This window comes from Lampetra fluviatilis, chromosome 43 (genome assembly GCF_964198595.1).
Source record: "Lampetra fluviatilis chromosome 43, kcLamFluv1.1, whole genome shotgun sequence".
In the NCBI taxonomy this organism is placed as follows: Eukaryota; Metazoa; Chordata; class Hyperoartia; order Petromyzontiformes; family Petromyzontidae; genus Lampetra; species Lampetra fluviatilis.
Window position 1 is genome coordinate 353,787 of NC_136317.1, and position 16,028 is coordinate 369,814.

General features: G+C 47.6%; 1 protein-coding gene across 1 annotated transcript; it reads left to right on the forward strand.

Moving 5' to 3' along the window:
* Positions 1–2,162: 2,162 nt before the first annotated feature.
* LOC144946968 (pseudouridine-5'-phosphatase-like) lies at positions 2,163–14,460 on the forward strand. Its single transcript, XM_078876036.1, has 4 exons — positions 2,163–2,264; positions 4,980–5,198; positions 11,548–11,777; positions 13,882–14,460. Exons 1-4 carry the CDS (start codon positions 2,183–2,185, stop codon positions 14,059–14,061), a joined length of 711 nt encoding a protein of 236 aa, XP_078732162.1. The 5' UTR covers positions 2,163–2,182; the 3' UTR covers positions 14,062–14,460.
* The last annotated feature ends 1,568 nt before the right edge of the window (positions 14,461–16,028 follow it).

Consider the following 16,028-nt stretch of genomic DNA (forward strand, 5'->3'; position numbering starts at 1 on the left):
CATGGTATTAAATATATTTTCTAAAGATTTAATGAAAAACATTCCATACACTTAATGTGGTTTCACGTTACGTGGGGGGTGGGGGGATGTGTTTACATTTTCTACGTGCGGTGCTGGAATCTCACAACGTGATGCCGTCTTCACGGTCCCAGCTTGAAATTGTAGAAAACTTCTCAACCCACGAGTGCCCTCTTTTGACATTTGTGTGAATATCATCTTAGTGTCAATATATTATTGTGAATATCATCTTATATTGAATATCATCTTATTGTGAATATATTATTGTGAATATCATCTTATAGTGAATATCATATTATTGTGACTATCATCTTCGTGTGAATATCCGCGGTGCGTGAGCAGGACAGCAATACAAGAGAAACGTCAACATAGCAGAGAAGAGGTGCTCGGTCTCTGCGGTATGTTGCGTAGATCGCAAACGAGGCTGTACTGTGTTTGATGGGCCTAAAGGAAACATGCAAGTTTTTTGTTAAAAAAATCAGTGCAAATATAATGCAAACTACAGGTGCACAACTTGCCAACATCTTCCGGAAGACCTCTACCAACTTGTCAACATCTTCCGGAAGACCTCTACCAACTTGTCAACAATCTTCCGGAAGATCTCTACCAACTTGTCAACATCTTCCGGAAGACTTCTACCAACTTGGCAACAATCTTCCGGAAGACCTCTACCAACTTGCCAACAATCTTCCGGAAGACCTCTACCAACTTGGCAACAATCTTCCGGAAGACCTCTACCAACTTGTCAACAATCTTCCGGAAGACCTCTACCAACTTGTCAACAATCTTCCGGAAGACCTCTACCAACTTGGCAACAATCTTCCGGAAGACCTCTACCAACTTGGCAACAATCTTCCGGAAGACCTCTACCAACTTGCCAACATCTTCCGGAAGACCTCTACCAACTTGCCAACAATCTTCCGGAAGACCTCTACCAACTTGCCAACATCTTCCGGAAGACCTCTACCAACTTGTCAACAATCTTCCGGAAGACCTCTACCAACTTGTCAACATCTTCCGGAAGACCTCTACCAACTTGGCAACAATCTTCCGGAAGACCTCTACCAACTTGGCAACAATCTTCCGGAAGACCTCTACCAACTTGGCAACAATCTTCCGGAAGATCTCTACCAACTTGTCAACATCTTCCGGAAGACTTCTACCAACTTGGCAACAATCTTCCGGAAGACCTCTACCAACTTGCCAACAATCTTCCGGAAGACCTCTACCAACTTGGCAACAATCTTCCGGAAGACCTCTACCAACTTGGCAACAATCTTCCGGAAGACCTCTACCAACTTGCCAACATCTTCCGGAAGACCTCTACCAACTTGCCAACAATCTTCCGGAAGACCTCTACCAACTTGCCAACATCTTCCGGAAGACCTCTACCAACTTGGCAACAATCTTCCGGAAGACCTCTACCAACTTGGCAACAATCTTCCGGAAGACCTCTACCAACTTGGCAACAATCTTCCGGAAGACCTCTACCAACTTGCCAACATCTTCCGGAAGACCTCTACCAACTTGGCAACAATCTTCCGGAAGACCTCTACCAACTTGCCAACAATCTTCCGGAAGACCTCTACCAACTTGCCAACATCTTCCGGAAGACCTCTACCAACTTGCCAACAATCTTCCGGAAGACCTCTACCAACTTGCCAACATCTTCCGGAAGACCTCTACCAACTTGGCAACAATCTTCCGGAAGACCTCTACCAACTTGGCAACAATCTTCCGGAAGACCTCTACCAACTTGGCAACAATCTTCCGGAAGACCTCTACCAACTTGCCAACATCTTCCGGAAGACCTCTACCAACTTGCCAACAATCTTCCGGAAGACCTCTACCAACTTGCCAACATCTTCCGGAAGACCTCTACCAACTTGTCAACATCTTCCGGAAGACCTTTACCAACTTGTCAACATCTTCCGGAAGACCTCTACCAACTTGTCAACATCTTCCGGAAGACCTCTACCAACTTGTCAACATCTTCCGGAAGACCTTTACCAACTTGTCAACATCTTCCGGAAGACCTCTACCAACTTGTCAACATCTCCCGGAAGACCTCTACCAACTTGGCAACAATCTTCCGGAAGACCTCTACCAACTTGGCAACAATCTTCCGGAAGACCTCTACCGACTTGGCATCATCTTCCGGAAGATGCCTTCTCCCTCTGCCGGCAGGGTCTGGGACATGTCTTCCGTGAGCCATGTCATCTTTGACATGGATGGACTCCTCCTGGGTCAGTTCGTTTCTTCCTGCGCCGCAGGGCGCTGCAGCTTGCACGCTCCGACAGTGCTGGCCGCTCGCAGGCGCCGTGCCGGTTTGCGTCTCTGTGCCGCTTCGTGATCTATCACTCGGGCGGACGCAGCCCGCGACGTAGGCCGCTGGTCAGGCTCCTTGTGTGTGTTGAGTTTTCTCTGGCAGGCGGAGGTGTTGATTAATGTTTGTACAAGGATAGTAACGGCCTCCTATGGTCAACTCCACTGCTGGATGAGGGCCCTTCCCACACGTCGCCCGAGTAAGTGTTGGCTGATTTGACAATACTTCACCACTGCCGGTAAGAGGCCGTCCATAAATGACGTCACGCGATTTTAGACGATGTGGACCCCCCCCTCGTCACACGGCGTCACAAAAAGTCAGACCCTCCCCCCTCAAATATGACGTCACAAAGCTCTGTCCCCCAAAAATATAAAACATGCTTCAAATCGCTTTAAACTATTGTCATTGTAGTGCGTATTTAATGTGACGCCGCACTCTGATGTTGTAGGAGAAAACTTTTATTAAAAAGTATATTTAATTAAGTAGAACGTGTCGTCTATATTTATTTAAAGTTGCGCATTTTCATGTGACGTCATATTTCTCAACCCCCCCCCCCCCCTTCGTCACACATCGTCACAAATGTCTGACCCCCCCCCCCCAGGTGCGTGACGTCATTTATGGACGGCCCCTAAATGTAGGTTGGTAAAGGCGGGCTGCAGATATAGATTGTGGGAGCATAGAAGTACCGTACAGTAATGGACTGTTCCGCATTGCCCGATGGAGACCTGCCCGTGCAAGATGCTTCGCTACCCCGGCCGCTGCCCAGGAAGAAAACCCTTCAGAGGTCTCCTGAGTGATTTGGCCACAGACACTTTAAGATTTAGCAGCAACTAAAAGCTTTGCTTAAGCTTAAGATAAACGTTGTACAATCACACTTAATAAAGCCGCGTGGACAATTGTGCTCATTTGTCACGTACACAAAACGTCAAATAGTTACTACTTCAGCCCACTGCATACTCTTAGGCTATTTCGGTAAAGTCACGTAGGTGAAACATAAAAATAAAATTAATAGAAATAAAATAGTAAATCACGACGTTTCGGAGGCAACACAAGTCTCCGTCATCAGGTGGGACCGTCACAGCTAAAATTAGTGCATCAAGTGAGGCAAAATTCCAAGAGACCAGCCCTTAAATACAAGTTAAGGGGGAGGGGCTTGTCTGAATGTGGAAGCCAGGGAATGGAACGTGGGGGTGGTGGGCGGGGCTACAAGAAAAATTGGCCAACATCGTCAATGTGTGCAAGAGAACAATCGGTGTACCTCGACCGAAACCGGTGTTGGTTGAGAATCGAAATACAAAAAAGCAGTACTGTTAAACGCTGGGGATGTCAACACTCGGTAAAGTAGAAAAGTACCTGTCAAATAAGATGGTACAACTCAAGCCCACTTCATCTCCACGGGAGTATTTATTTTGCTGCCACTGTCGTTAGTCTCAAGCACCGACGTATCTTTTCATTGTTACATCAGCCGTCGTGTCCACCACGACACGAACCATCGACTGCTCTGAACTGACACGTTATCCGTTATACTCTAAGCAGCGATTTTACTTACCTCTCCGAATCGCCCTCAATGTATCTCGTCGCGAAGCCGAGTTGAGCTTGGTTAGTATTTAAATGGAAAACACCCTTGGAAGACCAGGTAGGTAGGCTTGGAAGACCAGGTAGGCTTGGAAGACCAGGTAGGCTTGGGAGGCCAGGTAGGCTTGGGAGGCCAGGTAGGCTTGGGAGGCCAGGTAGGCTTGGAAGACCAGGTAGGCTTGGGGGGCCAGGTAGGATTGGGGGGCCAGGTAGGCTTGAAAGACCAGGTAGGCTTGAAAGACCAGGTAGGCTTGGGAGGCCAGGTAGGCTTGGGAGGCCAGGTAGGCTTGGAAGACCAGGTAGGCTTGAAAGACCAGGTAGGCTTGGGAGGCCAGGTAGGCTTGGGAGGCCAGGTAGGCTTGGAAGACCAGGTAGGCTTGAAAGACCAGGTAGGCTTGGGAGGCCAGGTAGGCTTGGAAGACCAGGTAGGCTTGGGAGGCCAGGTAGGCTTGGGAGGCCAGGTAGGCTTGGGAGGCCAGGTAGGCTTGGGGGGCCAGGTAGGATTGGGGGGCCAGGTAGGCTTGGGGGGCCAGGTAGGCTTGGGAGGCGACGTTGTACTCTTGAAACTTCAGAGCTTTGTCTGTCAACCCCGCCGATGCATGGGTTGGTTTTCTCTGGATACTCCAGTGTTCACCAAACAATATTGCACGGAATTGGCCAAAGTTCACAGAAAGGAGTGCTGAGACTCGGGCCTTCCCTTGTAAGTAACGCAGCAGCTGCTGCTGCTGCTGTGCGTGCGTGCGGCGACTTTGCTCGTGTGCGACGACGGGGCTGATCTCCAATTGTACTCGTTGACATGAACATGCCAATCTCTCCCTTTAACGCAGCTGCTGTGCGTGCGTGCGTACCCTTGGGTGACACCCACCTCAAACCTAAAGATAACCTCTTGTTGCAGCAGCCCCTTCTTGTTCAGCAGTTCTACTGCTGTGTCTTTCTACCTGATGACGATTGCTTGTGTTGCCGTGATTTATTATTTATTTTTATACCTACGTGGCTTTACCGAAAGAACCAAAGAGTATGCACGGCATTGTTACGATGATGACGATTATTGTTATTGCAGACACGGAGCGCCTGTACACGGAGGTGTTCGAGGACATCTGCAGGCCTCACGGCAAGCGGTACACCTGGGAGCTCAAGTCGCAGGTGATGGGCAAGAAGTCGCTTGACGCGGCGCGCGTCATCCGCGATGCGCTGGAGCTGCCGATGACGCCCGAGGAGCTGCTGGCAGAAAGCATCGCTCGCCAGGAGAAGGTCTTTCCCAGCGCACGGCTCTTACCGGGTACCTGCTTGCGTGATGTCGGCCCAGTTTGAGCTGGCTTTGTTGCATCTTGCGCGTTCAGACGCGCTTCTGCGGCCGTCTGGGATGCTGTTCCAATTTGAGGAAGCCGCTGGAGCGGTGCACTTTTAAATCTCGATTCAAAACTAATTTCTTTAGAACTTATTTTTGTGTCGACTACGTAGGCTGCGAAAGAAGTTCAACATACGTATGTGTGCACGTCGCCATTCGGTTATGCGCAGCGTTTGGTTAGCGTGTGTGGAGGAGCGTCCGTCTCGTGTGCTTTGAAGTGCTTTGAGTGATTGTTTTAATAACGTGCATTCTCTTGCTCGGGTCATGTTTACTTTTTACCCGAGTAGAATTTCAAGTTTACCTTTTTGTAAATGCAGCAAGTGTAGTTTTTGCAAACTTATAGTGTTGCTATATAGTATTTTTTCCAATATTAAATAACTTTTCCTGCAGCACACACTGTGTTCATAAAATCGACTCGTGTTAACATCACACGATTACAAAAACACATGTCAAACAAAAAATGGGCTTGCTGACAAATACAAGAAAGCTATACACAAATGCAAACATCTTGGTATTGCTTCCAAAGCTTCCGGAATAGGATTTCTCGCAGAAAAGTATGAAAAGCATCAAAATTTTCTGATCAAATTTGGGATGGATCCATCGACTCTCTTGAGTTGGTGAAAAATCACGAGAGGTCACCATCCCTGCCACCTTGCACAGCTGCAGGTTTGGGGCAAGCGCCAAGCGTTTCCGCACAGGACACTACGAAGAAGCGGAGAAGATGCTGCCGAACCGGTGTCCGTCTGGACGCTCAAAGAACTTGCCTGTGTGCGGCGCACTGCTTTTCGACACAGCCAGACAAATCGCCAAAGAGCCTGGGGGCCTCAACGAATTCATGGCTTCCTGGAGCGATTAATAAATAAATATATACAACGACACGGGAAAATCCTCAGGGTGCAGATCGGCAAATATGTCACTCCGGTCGACCATTTTAAGCAAAAGCTGCCCCCTCTGCCGCAACGGTACGATCCCAATGGCATTGAGTGGCGATTGACCATCCCCATCGTCCCAATGATGGGGATGATTATTCTGGTTATGTGATGGATTGTCGAATGAGTAGCAGTGGAACAATTCACCTTCCATGGCGGCTCTGTGATTTGTAAGGATTCAGGGTCCTTATATGCTTCAATATGAATTTATTTTTCAATACTATCTAACTCAGGTTGAAAGCGTTAATGCATTAGCTCTGTCCGTCCATCGGTAACAGGGGTTCATGGTAACTCGTGCAAAGATGATCTAATATGAACAAAATTGTAGGATAAAGTTAAGTTGCCATTGGGGACCTACCCCAGAGAAAAGGGTTGCGACAAACGCGGACACGAAATCCAGCGCAACAAAACATTCGCCTTGATGCTGACACCGTAACAGCCCTTACTAATGAGATAATTGAGTGTGACATCATCTTGTGACATCCCATGTGATGCGCCGTACGATATCCCATTGTGCGACTGAGAACGTGATATTGTCAACGGTAATTAAACACGTTCGAGGACAAACACGTTTCACAAAACCCGACAGAATGCAAGATTTTTTTGTTCTTTCAACATTGCTGTTAGTGGTAGCACCTTTAGAAGCTGCAGGGGTGATATCAACCCATTCCATGCAAAATTGAAAACTAATTTCTGTAGAACTGCTTTTTGTGTCTGATTAGCACGGTTGGCTACGTATGGCGCAAAAGAAGTTCAACGTACATGCATACAATAGACAATCAAGACTGCAGTAATCCGTGGTGATACGTTGGTGGGGGCGGTGGCGTATCGAGGATCCCGTTAATTCGAGGCACACCGTGGAGGCTTTTCTCGTCATTTGCGAGACAGATTTTGCGACGAGGCTGTGTGCCGCGTGTTACAGGAAGGGAAGTAGCCGTGCCACTCCGTTCATCCCCAAAAACTCCACGGATTACAGGAGCGGTGCAGGGACCAATTGAAAAAACGTCAAATCTTACACCCTGCAATTTGATGCAAGTATTGTTTTTTATAAACAATAATTAATCGGTGCATCGTTCCACTCCTAATGAGCCACTGTATTTTACGCAGTTTGCAAGTAAATATCAGGTGATAGGTCAGGAACAATTCACTTCCCGCATCACCACGCAATTTCATGAACTTTCATCATTGGAGGTCATCATTATATGAACAAATATATGCTTTTTTCTCGTGTATTTTGTCCAAATAATTTGCAAACATTTTTTACAAAGTGTAAATAATCCTTTCTTAAATGTACTCCATTTAACGCGCATATCTTAAGCATAAGCGTCTATTTTGAGTGGACGAGTTGATTAATCTCTATACTCGTGTAAAATCACTTTTTTTTCACAGCAGAGGACAGGAATGGGATATTTTCTGCGACGAGTTTGCCTGAGGGTAATGTGAATAAAGAAGCTGTCTTCTCACAAGGAGACACAAGGAGACACAAGGAGACACAAGGAGAAATAATGAACACTGCTATCCTGCATTACTCACACTCTGATTCACCGCATCTTAAGAGCCATTTTTTGCATTGCCCTCCACGCCGCATTCCAGGAAACCGATAATCTGCGGCCCGATGCTCCACCGCGTGATGTTACGTCTGTGCTGAGTGCAGGGGCATCTGAGACAACTGCTATCAACGCAGGTCTAACTCGAGCATAGAGAGCCACTTAACTCTGTGGAGACTGTGACTCAAAGCAACCATTGTTTTGTAGCTGCTGCTCCTTCATACTGCAAATGTGAAAATTATGCACTGGTAATTTTAGCTATGGATGTTGTGGTCCTTTAAGTCGTACGCGTGTTTGTGTGTTAAAATGCTTAGCCCGAATGAGAATAGATAAGCATTTGTTCATTTATTTCCCTCCAAAATTGTGCTTGTCGGCATTATGTTTAGTTTTATGCAGCGTAGTTTGTGCAACCTGCATCTCACAACCGCTGAGGAACCACAGATGAGCTGGAAGGTAGCCAGGCAGAGAGCTGGAGACAATGATTGCCCAAGTTCTGCAGTCCTCTCTATATCAAGACGTTTTCATCCAATAAATGAGTGTGTATCACGTCATGAGATGAAACACATTCAATTATTTTAGAGAGCAGTGCAACCGTTCATGTTGGAGAATGGCCCATAAAAGTGGATATCACAGGGCTACTGCTGAGTTCTCTTCAGGTGACCTCTGGCTCACACAGTGAAAGGGCAGCACCTTACCACCTGCCTCTGACAGTGAGAGTAAGACTTTTTGCATGATGGTCAAACTGACATACGTGATTCTCAGAGCTCGAATTCGGGATAATTAAATGCAGAACCGAATTGAGTGATGGGGTTTTTGTTGTTGTTGTGCAGTCATTGGTGACCACCCTAAAACCACCAACGCTCTCTACACCTGAGAACCCGGTTAACCACAGGCGTCGCCTGGATTCCAGCCCAGGATCTCAGCTCTGCCAGCTCACAGATCTGACCTCTGAGCGACCTGGCCACCTCAAGGATAGCTTCATCTCATACAGCCACTCTTTCCAGTCACAAACTCAAGCATTTCTTAATTTCAAACAGTGTTGTGTGTCCCCTCCCCACTGAGAACAGTAACACATCCTCAACAAAACAATAAATTGCGCACAAATGGTCTCGCAGAAACGAACATAACGCGGCAATCGTGCGGGACAATTGGGTTCTCCGTGATGTAAAAGCCATGTGACATGTGATGGCGTTTAAATGGGCTTCCTTTTACTGCCCGGATGCAGTGAAGAAGGGCGCACACTTCCCTTGCAAGAAATGTAATATCCGCCATTAAAATACTGCTGATAAACACATTAGGTGTTTCTGTGGACTGAAACTGCCCCTCGTTATTATTATTATCACTTACAAGCCGTAGCTGGCTCTGCGTTCCCTCACCGTGTAGTGTTAGATTATCGTTCCCTCACTGTGTAGTGTTAGATGAATGCGCTTTAAAGTGCAGTCTGTTGCCGAGCTAATGTCGCGCTCGTCTTATCAGGACTGTTGTAAGAACAGCCCTGATCGCACGGAGGAAAATAAGCCACCAGCTCAGCGCAACGGAAGTGTAACGATGCATCGGTTCACTTTGATTCTTAAGCTCACAACGTACATGCCCTTTGTTAATCTGCTGCTGGACATAGGCCTACCCCACGCTGGTGGTCACAGGAGTTGATTGACCGTAATTGACCACTCTGCTCGGTGCGGGTTGGTGGAGGGGCACCCCTAGGACCAGTTCAGATATGACGCACCACTCGCCGTTGTCTGTGGTCAGGAATCGAACACGGGTCACCAGGTCTCATGGTGCAGCTTTTCTGGCTAGCACTCGGCCCGCAATTTATCGTAACTCATGGGGAACGAGTTAACCGCAGTGGAAATCCGGGCTGTAGCGCATTCTTTGTTAATGCCTGAAACACCTGGAATTCCTTTGCCTCAAAAATGTCCCTGGCTACCCTCCCTTCTAAATCACAATGTGATGCTTAGCTGTCGACTCTGTGATAACGGCACTTACAATTTATAATTGACACATATGGCTGTCTGTTTATGATACTCGTGCAACATACACCCTAATTATCATTGAATATTTTCTGTAACTTAATTTTATGATCAATGATTTCTAATAGTAATTTGTCCGAGCCAAATTTGTGACAGGAAATATATTTTATTTAATATAATTTATGCTTGTACACTGTTTCCATCTTTTACACGATTGTTGTGTTGGCTATCATTGTATCTATTACATGGTTGCATTGGCTATAATTTGAAATCGGTTTTTTTGCGCTCTGATTTATAGTCGCTTCGTTGTTGTACCCTTTTTTACGTAAATATACAACTGAGAATATCCTCATCATTTCGACCTCTTCCCTTGGTTCAACAAAACAAACTTTGGAACGCAGCGTGCGACCGATCGCCGTGTGACCTCGGTTGCTCCTATGGATCTCGGCGACTGGAGCTGCAGAAGCTGCAAGAGCTGCAGGAGAGACGCGTGCCGGGGTGAAGCTGGGAGTGCTTTCCCCCCTCCCGCCCTCCTTTCCCGCCCCGAGCAAAAACCCCGATTTTAGTTGAATTACGTCAAAAGGGATTTATCACTTCCACGTCGTGCATTAGGGATATAATGCTGGGTAATGCGCAGTACCCAGGGATGATGCCACTCTTTGTGATATCGGGTCACCGATATTTGACCGTGTACCGTACGCGTGCAGCCCTCTTGGGAAGAGGTGCCGCCACATTGCCACTTTGGATGTGGGGGGTTATTGACCGTAATTCACCACTCCAATCGGCGCGGGGTCGGTGAAGGCAGGGAGCATGGTATGGTACAATAGGAGATATTGCTGCACTGCTACTTAACACGTAGCTCCCTATGACACCTATTTTACGTGTGGTCGCTGGCCATCCAAATGCTATGCAGGCTCATTCATGCATAGCTCCTGAGGTCTGATTAAAAAGCAAAATATTCTGAGTGATTTAAGTCATAGAATTACCGTGTGTGTGGGTAAATGTGTAAGAATGTGAATGGCACTGTAGTTGGTGTATTTTGTACTGAAAATTCCAGGCGATAAGACTTGCCCTTTGAACGGACTGTACTATTTATTGACCTATGCGGTCATGAAATGTGTTGTTATGAAATATGTTGTTGATAGTTTAGTGCACGCGTAATTTGATTGTATCTGATTACTCTTGACACGGTAACTATGTACATATGCAATTTAATTCAGGCAGTGTTTTGGACAATGCATAAAAAAACATTGCGAGTAAAGGATCCAAAGATGAGCCCCAAAACACATATCTCTTGTTTTAGATGCTTCATTAAAGATTGCTGGAGCAGTGAATCTTTGGTAAGCAACTTTACTCTGAAGCCTAACTGCCTGGGTTTGATCCCCGGCCACAAACAAAGTCGGTAGCAAGTGATATCTGAACCAGTTCTGCACTGCGCCCATCCACGACCTCCGGTCATCCTCACAGCCGTGGCTTTTGGCTAGCCATCGAACAAAGATGGTCACCGTACCGCGCTTTCAGATGCGCTTCTGCGGCCATCTGGAACACTCTTCCTTCTGGTATTAGGAGGCCACTGGAGCTATGCACTTTTAAATCATTTAGATTGAAAACGGATTTTTTTGGAACTCCTTTTTTGTTGAGTTTGTTGTCCCTCTCCCAGCATCTCCCAATTAGCACGGTTGGCTATGTACGGTGCGAAAGAAGTTCAACATACATACATACATACACTCGACCCCTTGACCAGCCCGCACCGTCCAGCATGTGAGCTATGGCATAAGACGGACCGTGCACGACGTCCAACTAACGACGGCGTGCCGCCCCGTGACGAGCGCAGGCGTGGAGCGGCTGATCGGGCACCTGCACGGGCACGGCGTGCCCATGGCCGTGGCCACCAGCTCGGCGCGGGCCACCTTCCAGATGAAGACCACCAACCACGGCGGCCTCTTCTCGCTCTTCCGCCACACGGTGCTGGGCGACGACCCCGAGGTGCGCAGCGGCAAGCCAGCGCCGGACGCCTTCCTGGTGGCCGCTCGCCGCTTCCAGCCGCCCGCCCGGCCCTCGCAGGTGAGCGCCCAGGATGTGACCCCCGCCGGCGTGCCCCCCTCTCCTGTGCTGACCCCATAGTCTAGAGCTTCCTGCTGGCCGTCTGCTCTGCAGGCTCCCAGCCCTTGCACGGTGTCCGGCCGTGTGCTCAGCAGGCTCCAAGCTCCCAGCCCTTGCACGGTTGCATGGAAAAGAGACAGGCCTCTGAATGTCGGAGGTGGAGAGAGAACGGCGACAAAGACTAATTTGCGCTCTGCGATGTGTCGTCGGCTTGTACCGCGTGTTCTTAGCGAAGGGAGTGAACAATGCATGCTACACGGCCTGACTGCAACTAGCAGATAAGATGTTTACTCCATAATATTGATGCTTTGTGAGTAAATTGTATTTTAGAGAGGGTAAAATACATCAACTTGAATACTCTACAATATTTAATGCTAACATACATGGAGTATGAATTAACTTGGAGCCTTACATTGTTACCGCAATGTTACTATTGTATAAAAACGAATGGAAGAAAAAATATTTCTCAATGAGATCTTTCACATTTTTTAAATTCCAAAATAATTTAAATCCACGAACACAATATAGATTAGCGGGGCGTATATATGTGTATGTATGGTGAACTTCTTTCGCATTGTACATAGCCAACCGTGCTAATGAAAGGTGTGGGGCACGTGACCAAACGCCCCCTCAAGGGCCCCGAAGATCAAATGACCACTCCTTCGCCAAGGCCGCGTCAGCTGCCATACACACTCAGGCTGCGCAGCAGAGTCGCTACTCGCATCATTTCACGTTAAATTAATCCTTTCCCATTCCGATGACGTCTGCAAGTTGCAGGGTGGGTCCCGTTCACCGCTGAATCTCGGAAGATGCAAGCGGTTCGCGTTGATTTTATTTAGAGAGACGTTGCGACGTTGTTTTTAAATACATTGCATTCACCGCAGAGAACTGTAGCGACACGGCCGCACTCTATGATAGCAGACGTCAAAATATGCCTTGGTACGTCTTCCGATAAAGTTATTTTATTTAAGTTTTCTTCCAATTCCATTCCGCGTATGATCGTTGACACCGCGTATGATCGTTGTACGCGGGGTTGCTGATATAATGCGATCGCTGTCCTGAGGTCGGGATCCACACAAATAATACGTTCCGACAAACCACGTTCGTTATGAACTGGCAATCTTTATGAGCAGGGTTCCTTCCCAAGTGTAAAAGGCATAATAGATAACTTGTCCAGAGTGCTTCTAGTCCCTGTTCAAGTCCAGGCTCCCAGGTTCAAGAACTACCTCTTGTCCTCGACCTATTGTATATAGATGCACGTGCCTCTCCGGCATCGAGAGATGCTGAAAGTTGTTCACAATGTCAACAAAGTCCCGTTACACCTTATAAATAGGTTCATGTGATTGAATGTCATTGTAATGTGTTGCTATTCAAGCACAAATTGTTATGGGACACGCAGACGAATTTCACACCATCACTTTTTGCTTTTGGCCTGAGGGTGAAGTTGATTTTGTTTAACCAGATGAGATCGCAAGAAACAAAGATAGTCTTATTTGCAAGCATGACCTGGGGAATTGGTATGTCTGAAGGTGGCGAAGATTGCTATGATATAATCCCAATTAAAGAATATGAAGTATTATTTTTTAATTTGGAAAATGTTGACTGATGCCGGCACACAACGGCCTACTCTTGCCAATGGCAGCGGGGGATCTTTGACATCCACAGTGAAGCAGATGGACACGTGATATTGTGGTTATAGTGCACTAACCACTGCACCCACCGCTCCCCTTAATTTGCATTACGAGTGATTAATTTTAAAGAATTTGGATCAATTATAAATAGTTTTGCTTGTATTCATACTTTAGGTGTCAGGACACTTATTAATGTCGCTATATTCCCCTGTTAGGCAGTGCATTTAGTAGCATCACATAGTCTAGAAACACCATTGCATAAGCTTAATCGTATTCCGCATTTTAATTAAGAGCTCGCCCTTGTTTGATTGCTTATGTTCTGTCCTTTAGCTGCCACTGTTATTACTCGCTACCGGCTGCATACAATGTGCCATCTTTTCTCACCACACCGGCGGGAGCTAAATCGTCCCTGCACTTGCGTTTCCGTCCGACAGTGCCTGGTGTTCGAGGATGCCCCGCTGGGGGTACAGGCGGGGCTGGCGGCCGGGATGCAGGTGGTGATGGTCCCGGACGAGAACCTGGACTCGAAGCTCACGGCCGGCGCCACGCTGGTGCTGCGCTCCCTGCAGGACTTTGTGCCCGAGTCGTTCGGGCTGCCGGCGTACAGCGACTGAGCGAACGATCGCGTGGGAAGGGCTGGAGAAAGAGAGAGCGGCCGTTCGAATAATGCTGGGTGATGGCGATGGTTTGACTGGCTTACGGAGTCTTCTTCTTACTTATGTTGTGGGGTTGATCAGGAATGTGCTTAAATGTTCGTGTCGACGTTGGCGAGTGAGCAAGTGGGTGGCTTCAGGAGTGACCTGGTGAATGTCTGAATCGCGGCTGGCGCATGAACGAAGCGAGCGGTGTGTGGTGATTGTGGAGGTCATGTGGGCCCCTGGGAGAAAGGAATCTGTGCGTTCCCCCTATGTTGAGATTAACACTCTAAAGTTTACAAACCATACTACAGTCGGTGGCAGTAATTTTCCAAAGGATTCTAGAACTTGCAGATAAATAAAAATATATGTAATATACAGTTTTTCGTCGTACTAAGTTTTTATTATTATTTACGTTTCCCAGAATAAATTAAAAATTCTGGAATTAATACCGACCCACGGCTTACATCAATGGCAAGTGATATCTGAACCAGTCTTGGGTGCATCCTTCACAAATCCACACTGGTGAAATATGGTCAAACAACCCCCATGATCGGCACGGTGTGGGGGAGGCCTCCCATCCAGTTGCGGATTGGCAACGGGATCATATTTCTCGTTTCGTGAAGTGCATGCTACGTATGAAAGATTCTACGCAGTTCCTGGCCGGTAGTTGACACTGCAAACGGTAATCCGCTAAATGTTCGTAATATACATGACCGATTCCACAAGTCAGGAACCGGCAACTTTTTTCTAGAGAAAATGTGGAATGAATGCACCAATTGGCACGCGTGAACGTACAAACCGCACGCTGCGTGGTGCTGCTGGCCAGTGGCAGGCACCTGCCGGCACCTACTCCAGTCTAGTGAAGTCTCTGTGTGGTCCAGCCTGTGCTGTAACACGGTAGTTGTGTTCCTGAAGAACACCGCTTTATGGAAATATTGTGTTATAGGGTAAAGAACAGTCCTCGATAACACGTGAAATGTGGACGCAGGCCGAACAAAGACTGAGGCGCGTGGGTAGCACCTGGAAGCATCCAGCAGCATCCCGCTGCCGTGCGTGGCGCTACGCCAGAGGCAGCCGTACGACTGCTTATTCCTACTCGCGCGACCGAGTTCCGTCCACTCGATCGCGTAATATCCAAGTCGCATCCGCGTTATCAAAAAGTTTTCCCAAATACATTCGCCGTGTTTTATCCAATTCGTGTTATGAAAACAACACGCGGCGTTGTAGCAGAATTGACTGTACGTGTTTCAGCTAAAGGTGCAGCCCTGTAATTGCTCGCTCATTCCACCGGTGGTGGAAAAAGCCTCCGCTAGACTGACCAGAAGATGTAAGACGAGGGCATACCCACTGCGTGTTACCACCACTGCGTGTTACCCCCACCGCGTGTTACCCCCACCGCGTGGATAACCTGCCAGTTGATTTAAGTGTTACCTTGTTTAAACTGCTGCGCCAGGGGACTGGGTCTAACTGGCGCCCTCTGGATTGCAAGTTTAGCGTGCTAACCATTACAGCACAGCAGTTCCATTTCTCGGTTAAAAAGGTAAAATGTTGTGTTCATTGTACTTGACATTTCTACACGTGGGGGAAGCTGGAAAGAGTTTTTATTTGACCGCTTTTTTTCCCACTCGTTCATAGGCAATGCAAATAAAACCGGGTTTGGCAACCCGAATGGAGACGAACGACACAAGAGTGGGAGCCAATGGAGAAAACACCCCTCGGAGGACATCCACAGCGGAGATGGAGGGATGAGGTCGGCTCCCGTGTAAGGGCTGGAGCCTTTGTAAAACACGTCAATTGTTGTATCACAAGGCCACGAGGGATGGCAACTAAAGCTAAACTTAGTTGATTATTTTACCAGGTCAGGCCCCACTGAGCTCTATAGCTCATTTTGAGAAGCGACCTGGCTACGAATGAGAGCTCGACGAAGCGGCTTGTGTGTGTGA

Coding starts and splice junctions, on each gene's coding strand:
- LOC144946968 (XM_078876036.1), top strand. CDS start 2,183: ATGCCTTCTCCCTCTGCCGGCAGGGTCTGGGACATGTCTTCCGTGAGC. Junction 5,199..11,547: donor CAGCGCACGGCTCTTACCGG/GTACCTGCTTGC, acceptor TGACGAGCGCAG/GCGTGGAGCGGCTGATCGGG. Junction 11,778..13,881: donor CGCCCGCCCGGCCCTCGCAG/GTGAGCGCCCAG, acceptor TCCGTCCGACAG/TGCCTGGTGTTCGAGGATGC.